At 37.8% G+C, this 20,288-nt stretch overlaps 2 protein-coding genes and 1 long non-coding RNA gene across 7 annotated transcripts in view; 2 read left to right on the forward strand and 1 right to left on the reverse strand.

The window, feature by feature from the left end:
- The window catches only part of USP53 (ubiquitin specific peptidase 53), a 38,884-nt gene extending 20,979 nt beyond the window's left edge, over positions 1 to 17,905 (forward strand). For all 5 annotated transcript variants that reach the window (XM_084518764.1, XM_084518765.1, XM_084518768.1 and 2 more), the window contains exons 12-16: positions 974 to 1,117; positions 1,351 to 2,083; positions 5,442 to 5,515; positions 11,467 to 11,566; positions 12,363 to 17,905. In XM_084518764.1, the coding sequence (XP_084374890.1) occupies positions 974 to 1,117; positions 1,351 to 2,083; positions 5,442 to 5,515; positions 11,467 to 11,566; positions 12,363 to 13,347 (2,036 nt within the window). In that variant the 3' untranslated portion in view covers positions 13,348 to 17,905. The remainder of the gene's footprint in view (positions 1 to 973; positions 1,118 to 1,350; positions 2,084 to 5,441; positions 5,516 to 11,466; positions 11,567 to 12,362) is intronic.
- LOC311436521 lies at positions 7,605 to 9,983 on the reverse strand. The gene is made up of 2 exons (XR_014692909.1): positions 8,717 to 9,983; positions 7,605 to 7,997 (listed from the first exon to the last, which is right to left on the reverse strand). It is a non-coding gene; the product is annotated as an uncharacterized lncRNA (long non-coding RNA).
- Positions 17,906 to 18,050: 145 nt separating the features above from the next.
- The window catches only part of LOC311436519 (uncharacterized protein), a 55,029-nt gene continuing 52,791 nt past the window's right edge, over positions 18,051 to 20,288 (forward strand). Inside the window, exon 1 of the mRNA XM_084518778.1 lies at positions 18,051 to 20,219. Coding sequence (XP_084374904.1) covers positions 18,443 to 18,871 — 429 coding nt within the window. The 5' untranslated portion in view covers positions 18,051 to 18,442 and the 3' untranslated portion in view covers positions 18,872 to 20,219. The remainder of the gene's footprint in view (positions 20,220 to 20,288) is intronic.

Here is a 20,288-nt window from a genome sequence, read left to right on the forward strand (position 1 = left end):
TAAAGTGCTGCTTGAGGCCTGCATCCTTTTCTCAAACAACTTCATACTTCCCAGTCATATTGTCAGTTAAAAAGCCCATTAGAAAGTTTAAACTGATTTGATCTGGTGGAGCATGTGGCTCTGCAAATCATTGGCTGTTTGGGGGAACACTGTTTCCCAACAGTATTGTGATGTGCAGTATTATTTTTAATCCTGTATATTAACTGATGGTTATACTGGGGGGGGGGGGAAATACTTATTTTATTATTATTTTTAAAAGGCACATTTAACGTAATTTATGATCTATTCTGTCAGTAAACCAGACTTCCAAAACCAACCAACCAAAAAAGCTTTAAGTAGCAATACTGGGGAGTGACTGCTGTCTCATGTGTCTGTGCATTTGCTACAAACTTCCCATACTGGGAGAGATGTTGGCTCCTCTTACTTGAGAGATGTTTCCCTTCTGTCTTTTCTTTCAATGTTGAATTGCTAAACCTTTTCAAACTTGAGAATGCACATCTCGATAACTCTTTTTTTGATGAGGCGATGACCCAAAAGGGGAGGAATTTGTTGTCCTTAAGCAGTGACTACTGTTTTCTTAAGAATAGAACTTCCCATTTAGACAAGATTAAACTTGGATTAATTTTGTAGTATAGTTCATAAAAGTTGAGGTAAACAGTACATGCTTTGAAAATGGCTTGAGTATTCAGTCTTAATAAGACATTCCTTTAAGACATGCCTGAGGTAATGCTGCTTTGGTTGCTTTCATTAGCTCTGTTTAGTGGACTGCTTGGAGATACCTGTATGCTCATACCTGTGCTATACATCTTCTGTTTTCCTAAGAATCTGTGGTTTATAATTCATTAATCTTTTTAACTAGTGCTAATTATAAAATATAAATGTTATGATACATACATGCAAATACAATTGTGTATTTTGATCATGAATAAATTTTTATTAATGATAATTGACAAAATATATATATTTTTTGCAGCTAAGTTAGTTAACAATGATCAAAAGGACAGGCTAAAGGACATATCCAGAGAGTGTGCTCAGAAAGCTGCTGATATGAAAAACTTCTCATCTTTACGAAAAGATGCTGACAGAGGACCAAGAAAAGAGTCTGGGAGACAAAGAGGTACACTTTAAAAATATGACCAGAGAATCAATGGTTTAGACAGGTTTTAGGACCAAGATTTTTTTCCTTCGTTCTTCAGTTTGCATTGTTCTGAAACGTGTAGTGAATTTGTTGAGATAATATAAGAAAAATATATACTGTGATTAATATTTGTTATGTTATTTTTTGTAAGTTAAATTATTTGTGAGAACTTTAATGCAGCTTTTTTTTTTCTCCCTCTTCCTTCTTACCAGATTTAACCGGGGAAGATCGTTCCTATTTTAAGTCAGGATCTCCTCCGGTTGGGAATGGACTTAGACAATGCACTGATCAGCGCATATACAGCAGTCAGGGGAGAGGACCGTATAAGCATGACAGCGCACCTCACCAAGCAAAGCTTTCTGTACCGGTGCTTGGAACAAATAAAACGGAAGCTTTTACAGCTGGGGAGAAACCAGTGGTTAGGACCCGGACTGATGGTGTCACTGGCTATGACACAGACTGCAGTCAAGACTCTAGAGACAAAGGAAGTATCAGCAGCAGCAGAAGCAGAAGTAAAGGCTGGAAACCCATGCGGGAGACGCTAAATGTAGACAGCATTTTCAGTGAGACTGAGAAGAAACAGCATAGCCCGAAGCACAAGGCAACTGCGAACAGTAAGTCTAAACATGAAAAAGAACGGAGCTTTAACCATTGGCCAAAAGAGAACCAAATCCAGAAATGTTTAATGACTATATACGAAGATGAAACAAAACAGGATACAGGAAGTAGAAGCTCTTTGGATTCAGAGGGGAAAGGCAACGCTGAAAAAATCAAAGGCTTTGCAGAGAGAAAAATCCATGGTGATAACTGGCAGATCCAGAGGACAGAATCTGGTTATGAAAGCAGTGATCATATCAGCAATGGATCTGCAAATCCAGACTCTCCTGTTACTGAAGGAATCAATCCAGCTGAGGTCAAGAACGTTAAAGACAGCACTTCCTGCAGGTAATGCTAGTTCTCGTAAGAACTTATATAGATTGTACAGAAAAATAAATTATGTTCATGTGTTGTTTCATATACAGTCAAGTAAGTATACTTTTGGAACTTCATACTTTTTATGCTATGTATGTGGAAAACTAGCAATATATCTAGAAATATGAGTGCAGTTGTGAGTCTTGTCTTATCTTAACTCTGAGGCAGCAACAGTATTCAGTTCTGTTTGGAAGGTGCTGAGCCAGAGCTTTGAAGCCCTGCTGAGGGGCAGGGTGTGTTAATTTCAAATAATTGCTACAATTCTTTAACTACAGGGGTTTCAAGCTGCAGGTAACTTGCCACCTGCAGTGGAATACAACTGTCTATACAAATCATATCTATAATAGTTGTATGGACAGGCCCTTAGTGAAAAGATTGGAATGGCAGTACATGATGCTTGTGTATTGTTTCTAGTCATTGTTCTGAAATTGAGATTTTTAGAACACCTAGGGTATATATTGGTCACTTGATAATTGGTTGAGATGTTTGAAATCTTTGAGAAGTGTAAAATTACTAAAACTGGCTTAAAAAAAAAGAATGGTTAGCAGCCAAATTTTAGTGAACTTTCTAAGAATTGCAGTAACAAGTATGCTGTCCAGAGAGGTTTTGGAGTCTCCATCTGCAGAGAAGCTCCTAACCCAGTTGAATGTGGTCCTGAGCAGTGCCTGTTCTGGCTGACCCTGCTCAAGCAGGGGGTTGGACTAGATGATCTCCTGAGCTCCCTTCCGACTTAAATGATTCTATGGTGCTGTGAGATAAAGTTGTCAACCTTCTGAATACAGTTTTCTGCACTGTGTGTCTTAAACTGTATGTGGAAATTAATTCCTACTAGAATCTATATATTCTTATTCTAAATTTTGTTTATATCCATAAAATGGAAAAGCGCCATTATTAGACCAAACATATTCACAAATGATTGCTAGATTTGAGCATGATTTGGACACGTGTTTTCATCTGACTTTCTTTTCTTACTGGGGAAGGGAGTGGCAGGTACAAAGAACAATACTGCTCTGACCTCTCTAAGTAGAGATGCAAAATTTAAAATGTATTTCATAAAGCATGTAGAAAGATATCAAAGCAAAATTTTTATTTAAAACATTCAGAATTCACCTTCTGGGTGAAATAAAATGTCTCTGATTATTTTGGCACTTCAAGAAAGCAAAAACAATCATTTGCTTAGTTCTCAGTTTCCCAAGGAATTATTTTATTTGGCATACAGAAGTTATAAAAAAGGCCAAAGAAATGGACATACCAAGACAGGACCAAAGGTTCATCTAGAGTTCTTTCAGTCTGCACTGGTAGCCAGCAGCAGGTGCTTATGGAAAGAGTAAAGAGGATAATAATGGTTGTATTTTGGAGCTGTATTCTTCTGACCCTAGTGTACTTGGCTGTTTTATGGACTTTCCAAACAGGAGACTGAGACTACGGTATCCAGTTCCAATTAAAACACTTTTATTCCATGCCTTTATCTTTCCTTTCTCTGTTCCTCTCTCTGCTCCTGTACCTCCCAACCAACTAAGCAAAACTGCACCATGCAAAACCCTTATGGGCTTTATTTGAATAATGATATGAATAAATATGAATATTTGAATAATGATACAAATAAATGCACGTACACTCCCTTTAAACCATGTTTAGAATTGTGGTGTCTATAGTTGCCTTGAACAGTGATTTCTACAGTTTAACCATGTTTTTTTTAAAATGCCCTTCAATACGTAACTTAATGAGATGACCAAATACTCCTTGTATCTTTTTTGAGAGACTTTTGTAAATGTAAATAACTTGATTCATTAGGAATCTGCTTACACTGTTGTTTAACCTTTTGTCAAAGAAAAAATATACTTTATCTAAATACACATGATTTCTTGTGACTTTCCAATTTTATTGGGTGACCAGTAAAACTTTAGACCAATAAAATCTTCCGAAAGATTTTATGTGATTGGTGTATAGAAATGACTGGCAGTACCAGTACCAGAATCCAAAGGAATTACTTGAATTACTTGACAAGGTGGAAAAAAATGACTTCTGTTTTCCTGTGTTTTAGGTTCTTTCTGCCTTTTTCTTTCACTGTTTTTCTTACTTTCCTGTCCTTTCAATAACAAGAGTCTTTTATAGCAAAGTTGCCACCATGTATCTTCTCTGCTTTACTTTGGAAGAAGGAAGGAAATAGCAGGGTGTTTGTCAGCTCCCTGTCAGGGTTGGTAAGGCACACTTTTTGCTTAACTAGAACAGCAAAAGTTAATAACTCTCCTGAATTTTCCTCTTGCATCTGCAACTGTAATCTTCTGGTTTTCTTCCAGTTTGAGGAAAAAGTGAGAGACCAACTAGCGATATCAATTTTTATTGCTGCAACAAAGTATGAATATAAAAGCAATAAATAGCAAAAATAATGCATAGCAAAATGTGAAACTAGGAAAACGGACGAGATAGAATGTTAGCTAACAAGTTTCACGTATTTAAAATGTTGAGGGATTTCTGCACTGAATTCAAGCTTCTCATAAATGCTGCTGCATAGGTGTTTCACTTTGAAATAATCAAGGTGTAACCTACTAGCACTGAAAATCTGTTTTGGACATGGGTGATAGTGATGATAAATTGGAATAGACTACCACACTGGTAGTTTTCTTTTGCTGCACTAAGTGGTAATTACTGGGGGGAAAAAAAATCAAATAAATGGAATTGTGTGTCATCTGTTCTGCTTGAAAATCACTCTAGAAAAATGATATTCAAAACAGTTGTGTTTTCTCAGTTGTGATCTCTGTTAGTATGCACTCTTTAAAAATTTTATGAAGCTTTTTTTGTTTATAGTGAGGAAAAAGTGCAGTTTGTATTCTTTTCTCACGAGTGACACATCTCTGTTAAGTTGTTGATAGCTTTGGAAATCAACTATCTTTATTAAGCAGACCACGGTGATACTACACAACAAATTGTCTTGATTATTTCTGTGTTGTGCAGTGGACATCCTGCTCCTCTACAGTGGGGCTGGGATGAGTGGGCATGTGCAATCTCCAGAACAAACTGGGATACACCAGCCCCATGAACTGTATGTTTTTCAACTGTCCACGTTAAAGGATGCAGTTCATCCTAAATTCATCTGCGTCACTGCGGCCTGTCATGCATGTTAGGTGTGTTAAAAGTATTCAAGTGCCACCTTCACTATTTTATGTATCTTCTGTAAAGTGTTTTAGTCAGAAATGTGGCAGTAATGATAACAAGCGCCAAAATTACACACAGGCAAAATTTTTATGCTTGTATGCATTCAAGGAAGTAATGTTTGTGATCACATGGCAGTAGTTGAACCTTTCAAATTATGTGTGTGTTTATTTTACAGTGAGCAGAACTTGTCAACCAAAAAAGCTGAAAATGTGTTACATTCCGTATCCCAGCAGAACAGAAACTTTTATGGTAAGAATTTTAACTTGTATAAAGAATAAGAAGCTTTCTAGAAATAATTTACATATACCAATATTGCAATACTAACATACTAATATCACATAAGAGATGGATAGATTTCTGATTTTTTTTTTTATTTTATAATGTTGCTGCAAGTTTGTCCTGATATTTCATAAAAGTGAAAAATGTATAAAAGTTATCATTTTAATGGCAACACATAATGTTGTTTGTACCTACGTCAAGAAAGGCATGGAGTTGGTGGCTGTTTTGTGCCAGTGTGTAACTTCTGGCTGGTGTAGGTTCTTTGTACAAGCACCAGAAACACAAGTTTTTACCAGTACTTGTGATTTTTGGATGACATTATGCTGACATTCACTTTCACTGCCTTTAATCAGTATTTTCTTTTTAATCCAATGCAAATGGTTAAATGTGAATCTCTAATGTACCCCCGCCCCCCCCCCAAAAAAAGACAAAATTAAATGCAGTCCTTCTGTCCATTCCCCGTGTCTTCCCCCCCAAAAAAAACACTTCCATGAATATTCTTAGTGGATACTAAGGAAGATTTTTTTTTAAATGTCTGGGTATGCTGTGGTACCCTTTCTCTTCCTTCAAGATAAGAAGCAATATCAGGAAGAAACAACTTGTAATAAGGAAATCTACTTCCTTTTACATACTAATATGTCTGCTGGGTTTTTATAAATGCCGTGGCATATAAATATTATAGGTCAGCATGAGGCCAGCCAAAATCATTATCTACTGTTGCTGGAACAATGGAATAGTGCTCGTACAAAGAGGTGCAATAAATATTAAGGCACTTCCCCAGGAAATGTTTGATTTTTTTTTATAGGTATCATACTACTTTTCAAAGAATTGTATACTACAGATTCTTCTAAGACTTAAATTTGAGAGAGGTGATGGATATGCCATACCACATTGTTATTCCAATTACTTTTTGGTTGTAAAAAGAGAACTGATTTGGTGTTTTTTCTTTTTCTTGTTTTTTTTTTTTTTTTTCCTTTTCATTTTGACAAAAACAAAAGCCCTCAAACCCAATTTTGCATGGAATGCAAAGATCTAATTTTGTATGATATTTTTTCTACTGTAGTTTTGTAGTATAACTGTTTTTATCATTACTAATGGAAAAAAGTATATAAACACTGGGGTAGCAAAGAAGGAAAAAAAGCCACTACTGAAAATATAAAAAACACTGTCAGAATGAGAAATAGTTGGGTTCAAACAGTGTTCCAATTTATTGCTAAGTATTCCCTAGAGATTACTGTGTACTGTACTTGATTATATTTAAAATTTTGATCATGTTACAAATACTTCTTCAAAACTGGTACCTATTCCAAGTGATCCTCACAGTCATCATAAAACATAATTGTCATAAAGCATTGGTGTAAAATTCCCATCTTTCCAGTAATTCTGTTTCACTAACTAGTTTCATAACAAAACCATATGTAATTCTAAATTAAATGTGAAGTTTTCACGTGTGCGAGTTTTGGAAAACCACTTTTACTGTAAAAGATAAATGGGCTGAAAATAAATCTGAATAATTTGATTATGTACATGGCCAAGGTTAAAGATTTAGACATAGGTTTTTTGCTTGTGTAAAAAGTGTCAGAACACCTTTAGGAAAAAGAGTAGTAGTCATTTACAGGTACCAGTTGTACTGCCTTATGTTATGGTTCTGAATATCGTGACCATGACTAGAACTGGTAGGTAAATACCATATAGATTCCTAGAAAATAGTACTTCAACAAGGAAATATCTAGTCCTTTCTGAGAGAGGAACAAAACATAAGAAATGTTTGTTAGCTGCTCCTGGCAACTTGAAAAAATAACTTATTGTCTCTTCTTGGGAAAATAACCTTGAACTTTTAATTATGCCCACTGTTTGCATAACTGTGCTTTGCCAGTTCCTGATTTTAACAGGAGCTGAATGAGGCTACTGTTCAGTGGTTCAGGAATTCTGTCCTTGACTTACAAAAATAAACTTATTGTTAGAACATTTTAAAGATAGTAACGTATCACACAGTGGTTATGTAGATCAAATGGCTGCTTCTTTCAGTACTAGTAAGCAGTAGATAACTTGCGCTAAAGCAAGTGTCCCACATGGCCAGCAATTAAACCTAGAAGCTGTATTTTCTAGATTTTATTTTTTTCAAAGTTCAGAGTACTTTTTGAACTATCCCTTCAGTCAAATAAAATGGTAATTCAAATGGGGTGAATGCTGATTGGAAAAAAAAAAAAAAAGATGTGCTCAGCATCAATGCCTTAAGTTAATAATTCGTTCCATTTGAAAACAATTGCATCGCATTTGCAGAGTGGTGTTTTTAATATTGTAAATCCAGAGCTTTTTCTGTTAGTAGTTGTTGAGCTCACTAGTATGAGACAATTTCAACCAAAATCTTGAATCATTCGGAAGCTCTTGTGAATATGGAAACAACCCCCAGACTGCCTTTAATTCTTTGTGACTTCAGAAAACCATACTTCTGAAAAAAAAAAACACACGTATCATCCTAGGAAAAACATACAGTAATATTTAAAATGTGCTTCTAAAGGAAAATCCAGTTGTTAACCTTTCTGCTGCTGTAAGTCTTTATGTCTATTTTGTTTGAAGAACTGAGTAGTGAATTGAAGCATCCAGCTACTTACTTTCCTTAATGCAAACCAGAAACAAACAAATGTCTTTCTGGAGTGTCTATAAATGACAGATGAAAGACAAACAAAAACCCTCAGAACGAAATCCTAAACTTTGAAGGTTTCCAAAGGCAGTCAAATAACCCTCAAAGGTTGAAATTTTAAGTGCTCTCATTTCTGTTGTTCACTTTATGAATATAAGAAGTTTGAAATTTAAAATCAACAAAGCAAAGGTTAAGGTTTAGATTTTAAAACAAAGACCCAATAAACTTGATAGGAAGGGCAGATCATAATGAAGGGAGGATAACAGTTGATAGTCATCTGGTAACAGTTGTTTCACTTCAGAATTTACTTAAGCTCTCGCATGTGCAAGTATTAAAAAAAAAAAAAGTAAAACTGTATTTTCATTTTGCCTGGATGTTAAGAGCCAAGGAAAAAAAATCTGCTAAGAAGTATATAATAAAAGTTTTACAACTGCATGTTGTTCTAAAAGGAGAGTTTATTCAATAAAATTATTTTTTAAAGATTTTCTTAAAATACAGTATTTTTAAACAAATTATAATGTGTTTACCTTCTTTTCTGGAACAGTTTTTGTTCCACATCTCCAAAGCTTCCAGTAAGTTCATCTGTGATTTCAATTGAACACAGAAAAATGTCCGTGTGCAGGGAGAAGAATTTACCACAGGACATTCTCACTGGCAACTTAAAAAAAAAATAATAAAAAAAATAAAACAACAAAAAACACTCATTAGGAAATCAAAACTACAGGAAACTTGCAGCTAAAACATTAGTAAGAATTTGATTTTTTTTTTTTAATGTACAGAAATTGGGCATTGCAGATTTGTGCAAATGTTCTGTATATGTAAATTAAGTCATTAGAGGAAAAAAACTTTTGCTTTACTTGTTGGCTATAGAATGGGTATTAATCTTTTTACAAATCTAGATTGGCTATTCAGCTGTGAAAATAGCTGTTGATAAATCTTTTAAGATTGGCTTGTATTTGAGAAACCAGAGCTACCTTTACTTATTGGTAAGCTGCTTGTGACCTGTTGATAAGGTTGTCAGTCTGCAGCTGAGCACAGTGCTCATGTGTCCCATATTTGGGTTTGCAAAGAATCTGGAGCCAAAATTCCCTATAGAGCCTGCGCCTGGTTTTAACCTTGCATGGATCTCATGTCAGCAGAAGAGAAAATAACACGTCTATTTTTAAGTTAGCTGGAATTCTGAAGACAAATCACCTGGTATTGCTGAGCAGCTTTGGTTGAGTGTGCCATAGGCATGCTAAAGAAACAGTTTACTACCCTTTGCTGCCGCCTCCTGACAGATTTATGATACTGCCTCTTGGAAGGACTTGGTGTGCTAAATTCCTTCAGAGTTTGGCTTGGAATGCACTTCACATCAGTCGGGTTTTGGAATTAAAGAGCATTTGTACATGTATGGTCAACTTGTATGTGATTTTTAAGTAGGAATGCTCTTGTATAAAAACGTGTATATTCAAAGACTTAAAAACATTAGCTACAGACATGGTTAATCTAGAAAATTATTTGACTAATTTATTCCTAGAGTGTATGCTGAAGACGGGTCTGTGATTAAATACCGAACTGAAATATTCACAGGAATTAATGCGACAGGGCCTGTGTTTTTCTCAGTAAAGTGATTTACAGTTCATTAAAATCTGTAGCAGAATGAAATGTTTTCTATTTGATTACCTCAGTGTTAGTTATCTCTGATGCCATGGCCTGCTGGAGAAGTTTTGAACTTCCTTTCAGGTTAGTCACTTGACCCTTGCCAGTGTCACAAGGGCTCATTCAGTAACCATGTTTTCACATAAGTGTTCTTTCTAGGGTTGTGGTACTGTTTACCATGCTGGAATAGCAAGAATTTTTTTTAGTTTCAAGGCTCGAAGGAAAGCTGTATTGAAGGCTTTGTCTCTTCAGGTATATGCCTTTTTAGCCTCTACAACCTGTGTCTTTGTCAAAGATTTAACTTCTTTAATCTTTTATCTGTTAAAAGATAGGGCAGATACTGACCCTTGAAGTAAATCTCCAGCATTGCCCCAAAGTTTTTAGTTTAGTTCTCCTCTGTTGGGTTTTTGACTCAAGTCAAAAATGAGTTCATGAGTCAAAAAAATGCTTCCAAGACTTTAAAACTGGGGAAAATAAAACATGCAAATCATAATAATAAATATTAAAAAACCCACAACTTACTAAGATTACATCAGTTAAGAATAGATACAAATTTTTATAGCTTTGGCTGATAAGAAGAGGACAGCCTATGTTAGCTAATTTCCAACAGGGTAAATTAGTACTGCCTGCTGAATCAGATCATTCCACTGGAATTCAGGCAGTGTAGGCTGCCTTTTGTGAAGTACATTGCCACTTTTTCTGAAATAAGCAAAGTAGTTGTATGGATATAGTCCATACATTTACAAAATACAACTCTGACTGCAGAGCAGGTGACTGGTTATAATGGACCAATTATTGCATTAGGAAGACTTACAGTAACTATCTTCCAACAGAAGGACCATTGCTTGTCAGTTGCCAAGAGTGTGTTTTCTTCTGTGTGGTGTCAACATGGATTCTTCAATGCTTCTTTTATTCACTGTTGACTAGGAGCTGCTTTGTTCAGAAATTGTGTATTTTTAGAGAGAAATTCTTTGCTTTTGTCTGTGAATAGAAGGAGCTTCTAGAGTGTGTGTAGTACTGCTGGCCTGAGCACTCTTATGTTGTGTGCTTAGGGCATGTGAGTGAGAATACTCTGTCTGCTTCATCTCTCTGCAAACTGTACAGTTATTGTAGGAGAAGTAACAGTTCTAGCATTTTTTAAATGTTTCAAGGATGTATAATGCATTTCTCAAACAAAGAAACAAAACACAAACAAAACCCTACTCTTACAGTATACATTGTAATTTGTTAATAGGTCATGTGAAAATTCAAAAGTAGTAATATATTACAAAATTTATTTTGGATATCTGAATAAAGGTGCTTTCATTAAAAACTATTTTTGAAAATGTATTTGTAATTAGATGACATGTATCTTGAAAATATCTCTATAGGACTTAAACTGTGGACAGAATTGTGATAATTACCTCTTTTCCGGCAACATTTAAAAAAGAGAGAGAACGTTTCCTCCAGATTACTGTGGATGAATATAAGATCTGATCTGTGAAGAATTTTTTTCAAAAATGTTATTTTGACTTCTGTCAGATCTTGACAAGAATTACGTTTCTTGTTTTGTTGTGTTTTGTTTGTGTATAACCTCTAAGAAATCAAAAAAGAGTTGGACTGTATTTTTGCTTTAAAATATTTTTTCCACCCCCAGACTTGAGGAAGGACCCCATCAATTCAGAAGTTAACTACAAACCTCATGTTAATTTCCCAACAGAATTACATTTGCAGGTGCCCAGTCCTCCAGTGAAGAGGTAACTAATACTAATATTAATTTACTATATAGTATTATTTAAAAAAATTAATGTGATAGTAAACAATATTAAGTATTGTTAAAGTATAGTTAAAAAAGATAAGGTATTAAATCTTTTTGACAGATAATGCCTCTTGCATTTTACATAATTTATAGGGATAAAAGCTTTGCTCTTGGAAAAAAATAATTTTGTTATTTAGTGGATGGAACCAAATAATTTATGTAGTCATCTTACTGGAGCAATGGGTTTTAATATTTTTGTTTTGAATTTGTATTATATAACAAGTATTGGTTAACCAATTTTGTGGTTAATGCAATAACCCAATAAAGTTTTCAGAAGTTTGGCAGGAAGGGGGTATTGTCTGTTTAGAAGCTGCTGCAGTATACCTGTTGTTTCTGATTTGAACTGTAAGTGCTCAGAACCTCTTGAAAATCAAGAATTAAAGTGCAAGTTTAGCTCCCCAAAGTAACACCTAGCATTTGAAAAATGGAATTAGCAGCTCAAATCACAAGGGTGCTTAGAAGAAAACCAAATTCATATTTGATACAGTCCTGAATCTTGAAAGAATTTTATTATGACTATTTAATATCCCACAAAGTTTTCTGGGGACAGTGTACCTTTCAAATGAAAGAAGCTCAGAGTGATTTAATGCAACTTTTAATTAAATGGCTTATGTCAGGTCAAGAATACCTAGGCAGTGTTACCAGAGCTGTCACCGTAAAAGTTGCTTGCGTCATTTGTCGTTGTTACTCCAGCTTTAATGGATACTTATGTCCTCTGTGTTTTTGTATTTTAGAGCTGAAATGCCTGAGAGTAATAGGAAACTTCTCCCATCATCAACTCTACAGCCAGTTCTTAAAGAGGTGGTGAAGTCAGAAAGTAGGAACAAGGCAAACGAACCAAATTCTTCAGAGTGGCTTAATCCAGACAGGTTTGAGAAGATGAATGTATCAGTATATTGTGCTGATGGCGTACCCCACCCTTATACAGAAAACATCTGTGGAAGGAAGCCAATCAACAATGATTTTCACTCCTCCTCCCATCCACAGCCTCTTCACACAAGAACGTTTGTTCCCAAGATGGGGTTTTTGGCTTCTGTGCCGCAGAACCCACTGGAAAGGCCCGTTGTGCTGCCCCCTCCCTGTGAGCATGCCGGGCACCCAGTCCGCAGGGCAGATGCTCTTTGGGTGCCAGAAGCGGTTTACCAAAATCTTCCTCCCCCTTTACCTCCAAAGAAATATGCTCTGAATGTTTTGCCAGGATCAGAAAGTAATTCAGCAGCTGATGTAAAAGTGACAGAAGCGTTGCAAAATAACCCATTAAGGCAGGCAGGTACACCTTTGAAGTCTGCATCAGAAGCAAATGTATTTACAAACGAACAAAGGCTCAAAGAGCCATTTCAAGGGAATGAGTTGTTTGTTCATAAACCAGATTCTCCACCTAGCTTATCAGTTAATGACTTTTGGACAGTGTCTGAGAACTTCTTAAAGAAAGGATCTCGTCATATGGGACCAAGTGCTGGCTATGTGGATGGCAATGACAGTGTATCCCTAACAACTTATTTTTCAGTAGACAGTTGTATGACTGACACATACAGGATGAAATATCATCAGAGACCCAAGCTGTATTTTACCAATAGTGGAAGCTTTCACAAAGAAAAGCATCCACCACTAGCTGGAGTAGAACTGAATGCTCCCTACCATGCTACTCATGAGCCCAGGCATCCCACATCCGAGCAAAGGTACAAGGCAAATGTGGAAGGTATACATTGCAGTAGATAGCTATAAAAATAAAAATCTGACTGTTGCATTTCACATAGTCTGTAGACGGGCACAAGCCTTGAATCTCTGTAAGTTGGTACCCAGTTGGCTGTACTTTGCCTAGGAGTTATGACTTTGTACATGAATATGCAAATAGGTGAGCAGAGGAGAAGAGGTGCTAAACTTCTGGTTCTTCAATTTATTACTGTAGTTGCCTTAATGCTTACCTCTGTTACTTGTCTCATCTTCTACACTTTAGGTTGAAAATGGTCCCTTTAGGTATATGCATTTTACATGAGTGGGATCAACTAGATGTTACTGATTTATTCTTTTCTAAGATTTAAATAGTTGCAGTTTTAAAAAGCGTTCCTTCGGACTGTGGTCACTAAATACTTAAACAAAAATGGTAAATGTATTACCGTATATAATGCAGTAAATACAACGGAGCAGTATTTTTCATGACAGGTAGCAGGACGTTGTTTCTTCAGCTGACTTCTCTGAGAGTCTGTGCTTTCACAAACCTTCAAGTGTCTTTAATACAAGGTCATCCAGAGATTTTCTAACTTTTTAAAAAGCCTTAATAATAATTCTTTACAAACTGTTTTGTTTTGCAAATGGTAGGTAAGATTTTTGAAGGGAATTCAAGTAAATGGCAGTAATGTTATCCTATTAATATACCTGCTCTGTTTGTACACACTTTTGAACTTGCACATTTATGAGATTTGTTCACCCTATAAGCTATATACTTTAATTAGTCAAATTAAGTTTAACAACATAAGCTACAAACTGGTATAGGAAAATAGGATGCTAATTTTTAAATATGGTTGTATTATACAGCTATCAAATATGCATTTCGGTAAGGTTTTAGAATTACGGAATCGTAAAACAGCCCAGGTTGGAAGCAACCTTTGAAAGATAATCAGGTCCAATGTTTCTTGTGAAAAGGCAGCTTAGATGAGATTATCTAGCATCCTGTCCAACTGAACCTTGAAAACCTCCTATTATTGGTGGCTTTCAGGATGTGATTGGACAGGGTACTAGATAGGTGCCTCCCTATGGAGGTTGTTCCAGCAATTGATTGTTCTCACCGTTAATAAAAAATATCCTAGATCAAGATGAAGTCTTTCTGGGTGCAACTTGTGACCCATTGCCCTTTGTCTTCTCCATGTGGCTCCTTTTGGAGAGGGAGCTTCCATCCTACCTGTAGCCTCTCCTTAAGTACTTTAGGCATATTGGCTGTTTATATCCTGTTCTGATTATTCTACAGTTGCACACAAAGTCAATGTTGCTATTTATTGAACTTCCTATCTTTTCAGCTTGACATTTTAAGCGATGTTTAATAGGGATCAGTCATAACTTTATTGACATTTTTTTCTGTTTTCGGAACGGTTCTACAAATGGCTAAGTACTGTAATAGCAGGGAAGTCTGACTGAACCTGCAGCCGTTCAGACTAAGGTGGCATGAGAAGAGGTTCCTCTCTCTCTCTGTTCTAGCACTCTGCCTGCCATTTAGGCAGGTCTGGCATTTACCGTGTCTTTTGCTAACCTGACTTACTTCAGAAATAAAGCAGATTTATTTGGCGTTTTTTTTGTTAGGAAGTTAAATCAGTGCATGGAAGTATTACATGACTGCTGAGGCAAAGCACATGGAGCAGTGAGGATAGGGGAGGAAAGAAGGGCGAACACTATTTTACCCTCCTGGTGACCCTGAGCGTTAGAAATGACCTCCTGTGTCTTGTATCAGAAGCATCGGCTTAGGCTTCTGTTCCAGTCTGTTGTAACACTGCACAATGTGTAATTTAGAATTAATGTCAGGAAGTCCTGACACAATCTGGAAAAGCCGAACCTTATAATTATTTGTGTTAAACTTAAAATTGGGGTGGTGCTGATGACATCTAAACGTAAATGCCTTTTAGTTAAGAAAATAATGCAAGCAGGTTAAAAATGCATGGTAAACACACTTGATTATGCTTGCACTGTTAGTTCAGAGGCTTTTTTAATGTTTATAAAACTTATGTGAGTTTTAGTGCTTCAACAAAACGTTGAAAATTGTTTATTTAGCGTGATTAACCAAGTTCCACATTTGGTTATTCTTTAAGGTCAGTGTTTTAAACTACTTCTAACTTATACTATAAAACTGGAACATGATGTATGCAACAAACCAGGTATCTTAATCTTATTTTTGTCATCTTGATCAAAACTTATTGTAGCACTTGGAAAAAAAAAATATCTAGAGTTTATAGTGCAAATAATTATGCATGTTTAGGGTTCCAGCATGGTTGCTGGAAAACAGCAACTTGAAATTATCCTTTTCTAAGCAAATCAGTCGAATAGGGGAAAAAAGCCTTGAACATGTAAGAACTTGGAAGATTCCTTATTGTAGTATTTTTGAAAGATTTCAACTTGTAAATTAATCTTTTCTAGTGTACCTACAGCCATGTTACATAATATACATAGCCAGTTAAGTAAAACTGTCTTCTAATACTTGTGTAAAAAACAAAGATTATGGAATTTGTATATAATGTATAATTTGTAAAAATGTTTGCAAAAATCTTGTATTTGAAATGACAGTATTTTTATGTATAAATAGCACAGCAACAACTGTGAATGATAACAGCTATTTTTAAACACACGTAACAATGTTCATACTTCTGTACAAAAAGCAATATGAATGCCTATTACTGATGCCAATGAACTTGGTTTCCAGTAAGCACAACTGGTAAACTTATTTTTAAAGTAGCTGCAGTAATTTAGATGTACTTCTGTCTTCTTGCTTTGCTTGAAACAATCTTACCAGACAACTACTTAGGTGACCCATGTTTACCAGGTATTTAATAGTAAACAGACAGCTAATTCAGGCACCTTTGTTTTTATATTTGACTCTGCACTCCGTGTATGTATGTAATATTTGCTAATGAATATGTGATAACTTGTTTTGACTTACCTAGGGTGCCTATTTATTTTTTTATAAATGTCCCCTTCTGGCTATAGATTTGTATAAGAGGCTAGATGATTTTTGTAACAGTAAATACATTAACAAGTCTTGTAATTAATATATTTTTCAGTCTTTAGAATTATTTTCTTGCAAATTCTGCTTGTTCAAACTATCAGATTAAAAACTTAAAGTATCTTTGTCTCTGTTCTTTCTGTATGTCACACCCAAACCCCCACCAAGATCCCCATACCTTGGCTTTCCAGAACCACATTTTTAAATGATGATGGTTAATACTAATGCTTGTAAGCTTTGAAGAGAAGGTGGTTGTTAGCATATTTGAAGTAAAATTCATTTTCTTAAATACTGGTTTGTTAATAAGCTATTTAGCTATTTACCTATTAAAATTTATTTATGCATTTCTTACCATAATCCCATAGATTTAGTGACAACTGCTGGAGTATACTTTATAGCTCTACTCTTTAGGGGTAAGTGAAGTGAAGTTTGCTTCTATATACATATTTAGGTACTCCAGGGGTGTATGGAACAGCTTGAGCTCGAAGTATCAGAAGCCTGTGCTTTGATAGCTTTGTTTCCTGAGATACATAAAACCCTAACTTTCAAACCTGGCTGAAGGAAAAATATAAATGGCCACAGAATAGCTTGAGCTTTCTTTTAACCTTCTAAAGTTGATTCAGTCAACATTTTTTTTTTCTCATGTCTGCCTTATAAAAGAGAAATGGAACATTACAGTGATTACAGTGCTTCCGTAGTAGGTTGTTCTGTTGAGATTTCAGTGTGAAATCATGTTGGGGAAAAAAACACAGTAGCGAACTTGTCTCTTTAATAGTCTCATTTGAAATAAAAGTTAAAAAAAACAATTTTCCTCTGTGTGAGAATGCAAACATAGTTCAGCTTTTTTCTATCCTGAGTCAGGAATGCTGAAACCACTTTTTAACAAGTACTACCAACCCCTGTCATAAATACTAGCAGGTATAGGTATAAAGCTTTAAGCTCATTTCTGAATGCATGAACCTGATAGATAATTGAAGCTACTGTCAACTGAAGAATTGTTTAGGAATTAAAAAAAAAAAGTGTACCCACTTTCATGACTTGAAACCTATTTAACTCAGTAACAGCCTCTTCTCAATGTGTTAGAGGATGCTGAATGCCCTACACTTGAGTCTCTGAAGTCCAGTTATATTTTGTATCTATTCCTGGGAAAAAAAAAAAAATATATATATATATATACTTCTCACAATTAAGGGTATTTACAAGGGAAAACTACACAAGGCAACTGAACTGCTTCCACCCATAGTTAAAGATTTTCTTTCTAAAACCTGATTATCTGGTAAAAATCTTACTCTGTGTACTTAGCTTCCTTTTCTTTCTCCTGCGCACATGAGATATTCCTTAACATAACAGTGCTTTGAAGGCCTCGTTATAGTCAGAGACGTACAAAATTCTGATGGAGAAACATGGAAGTTGAAGAGCTGGTACTACTTACAGCTGCTCACAGATTTAGGGAGCAGTGTACTTCACATGTAACCTGCCCAGGAAGGCTCTTCTCATAAACTCCCTCCTTCACTGTTCCCAGCCAGATGCTCAGCACTGACTAACTCAGTCAGTGGGGCCAGCAACTGCCCTTACACGCTGCCATGTTCCAGGAAGCTCAGTGACTGCTGCAGCACCAATCTCCTGCACACTGCGGTACAGAGAGAGAACGGTACAACAACCAGACAGGGCAACTGTTGTACCCACAAACGAGCGCACTCAGCTTCTCAAAGTGAGACAGCAGAGCTACATTTCATCTTTCGAGCAATGAGGCCTGCGTTACAATTCCCGTCTCTGTGACAGCCGCATTTTATTGTCAGTACAGTCCGTCCTTCCGCTCGCTTTTTTTTACAAAGAGCACGCGTCTCCACAGACACTCAGGCACAAAGCACCAAAGCGCAGCCGTCCCGTCCCGTGGGCTCCGAAGGCACAGCGCGGGGCGGGGCGGGCCGGTCCCCAGGTGCGAGCGGCGGCTCCCCACGGCCGCCTCCTGCCGGGCGCCTCCCGCCGCTCTCCGCCGCCCTGCGGGGCACAGAGACGCCGGGTCAGGGGCTCCCCGCCGCACGGGCCCGCCTCAGCACCCCCGGCCCGGCCCGGCCCGCGGCCCCCCGACCTCAGGGCAGCAGGTAGATGAGCACGAACAGCGCCAGGTCGAAGAGGACGAAGAGCCACAGGTCCAGCCAGTACGACTGCCCCGACAGCGCCGGCGCCGCCACCGCCGCCGCGTCCCGCTCCGCCGCCGCCTGCTCCCGGCGCCGCGACGCCGCCGCCGCCGCCATCTCCTCACGCAGCTCCGCCACGGCACGGGACGGGGGCGGCGCTCACTGCGCAGGCGCCTGCAGCCCTTCCGCGCGCGGAGCCAATGGGAGGCGAGCGCACGTAGCCGCGCGGCCACACCCGAGGGAGGGGCTGCCGCTTCACGTGACGGGCGGCTGGCGACCGTTGGCGGCCGTTGGCGGCACTTGGGAGGGAGCTGCCGCTGTGGCAGCCTCCCTCAGCCCTGTGCCGCAGTGTCAGAGCTGCTTCTGTCAGTCTGCGCAGGGATTTGTGTGGGAATAAACGTTCCCCGCTTGCCGTGTCAGCTCCTTGGAGGGCGGGGGGCTTGCTGGAGCAAACAGAAAGGCTCCCCTGGGAAGTCTCGGTGGGAAGATACCCAGGGAAAACGTGCTTGTCCTCGCAAGCTGGTGGCAGCTCGGACACCTTCAGCCAGCGTGGAGGAATTCATGCACACCGTGGGCTTTAAAACTTTATGCAACTGCATAAAAAATTCAAAGAAACGAAGCTGCACAGCCTGTACCGCCCTCTGGCAGACCTGCCAGTTCACTCGGAAGGAGTGAGGTTTTCATTCTGTCTAGAAGAGTGACTAGAAATTGGTGACTATACTAAACAAAATCACCTTCATTAGAGCTATTAACCACATTTAGCCTTGCATCAAGAGAAAAAGCAGTGCTACGTGCAGATTACAGTTGATCCTACCTCAGCTATTAGAAACTGAATCTTTACTATTTTTTTCCTTATTTTTCAAGTACAGCTGCTGCTTGCAGCTGCCTGAAGTATTTGGGGTTGTTGAATACTTTTTAACTTATATCTTCAGGTTGTTTCTCACTCCCTTCCTATTAATTTACCTTTCAGTTAATGGCCTTGTACGTAATCCAGAATTTGCTAAAATAATTTTTTAAATATTAAAAACCAAATAAAAAGCCTGCAAAACAACAACAAACAAAAAACCCTACCTAGTAATTATCCCTTCTTTTTGTTTAGTTTTTCGTACATTTGCTCTCCAATCTTACATCTCTTACAATCCATACCGGAAACGAGAAAATCCGAATTGTTTTGACGAAGGATGGGGCTCCCTAATCTGAAATCGAATCCAGTTGGCGTCATGAGAGCCTTTTGCCAGTAGAGGGAGCTCTGAGACCCTGAAGACTACAAAAGCATAGGCTGGAGAGGCTTTAGCTGTAGAAGTAACTGAAGAAAGAACATTCTCTTTACAAACCAGCAAAAAGACAGTCAAGAGAGCCAAGAAAATAGTGGAAAAAAATGCGAGGAATTAGAAAACAAACACACAAATTAAAAGTGTAAATGTGGCTGTTAAGAAACAATATTTGAAACCAGGAGCTCCAGCAGCATATGAATAAGCAGACAGCAGAAGGTTATTCAGCTGCTTCCCATCCTCAGGGAATTGTGTGCTGATGTGCCGTAAGAGATTACAGCTGCACTCGTGCTGTGGGTTAGAGCTCGGGGCTGTCCTCAGGTCTCCGTGGAGGTACAACCTTTTAGCAATGCCCTTACATGGCTCAGCCTTTTTCTCACTGTGACATTAGAAGGAGGAAGGTGCAAAGAGCTCAGAAACAAGCAGAGTCCTGGGGCATGTTTGCTGCAGGACAGAAGTGCCCGCAGTGCCCAGGTGTGTTCTGCTGCTGTGTCAGCGACCGTGCAGGGCTGGAAGAGGATGCCCTTTAGACACGGGGACAAG

Source organism: Aythya ferina, assembly GCF_964211825.1.
Source record: "Aythya ferina genome assembly, chromosome: 4".
NCBI classification, from domain to species: Eukaryota; Metazoa; Chordata; class Aves; order Anseriformes; family Anatidae; genus Aythya; species Aythya ferina.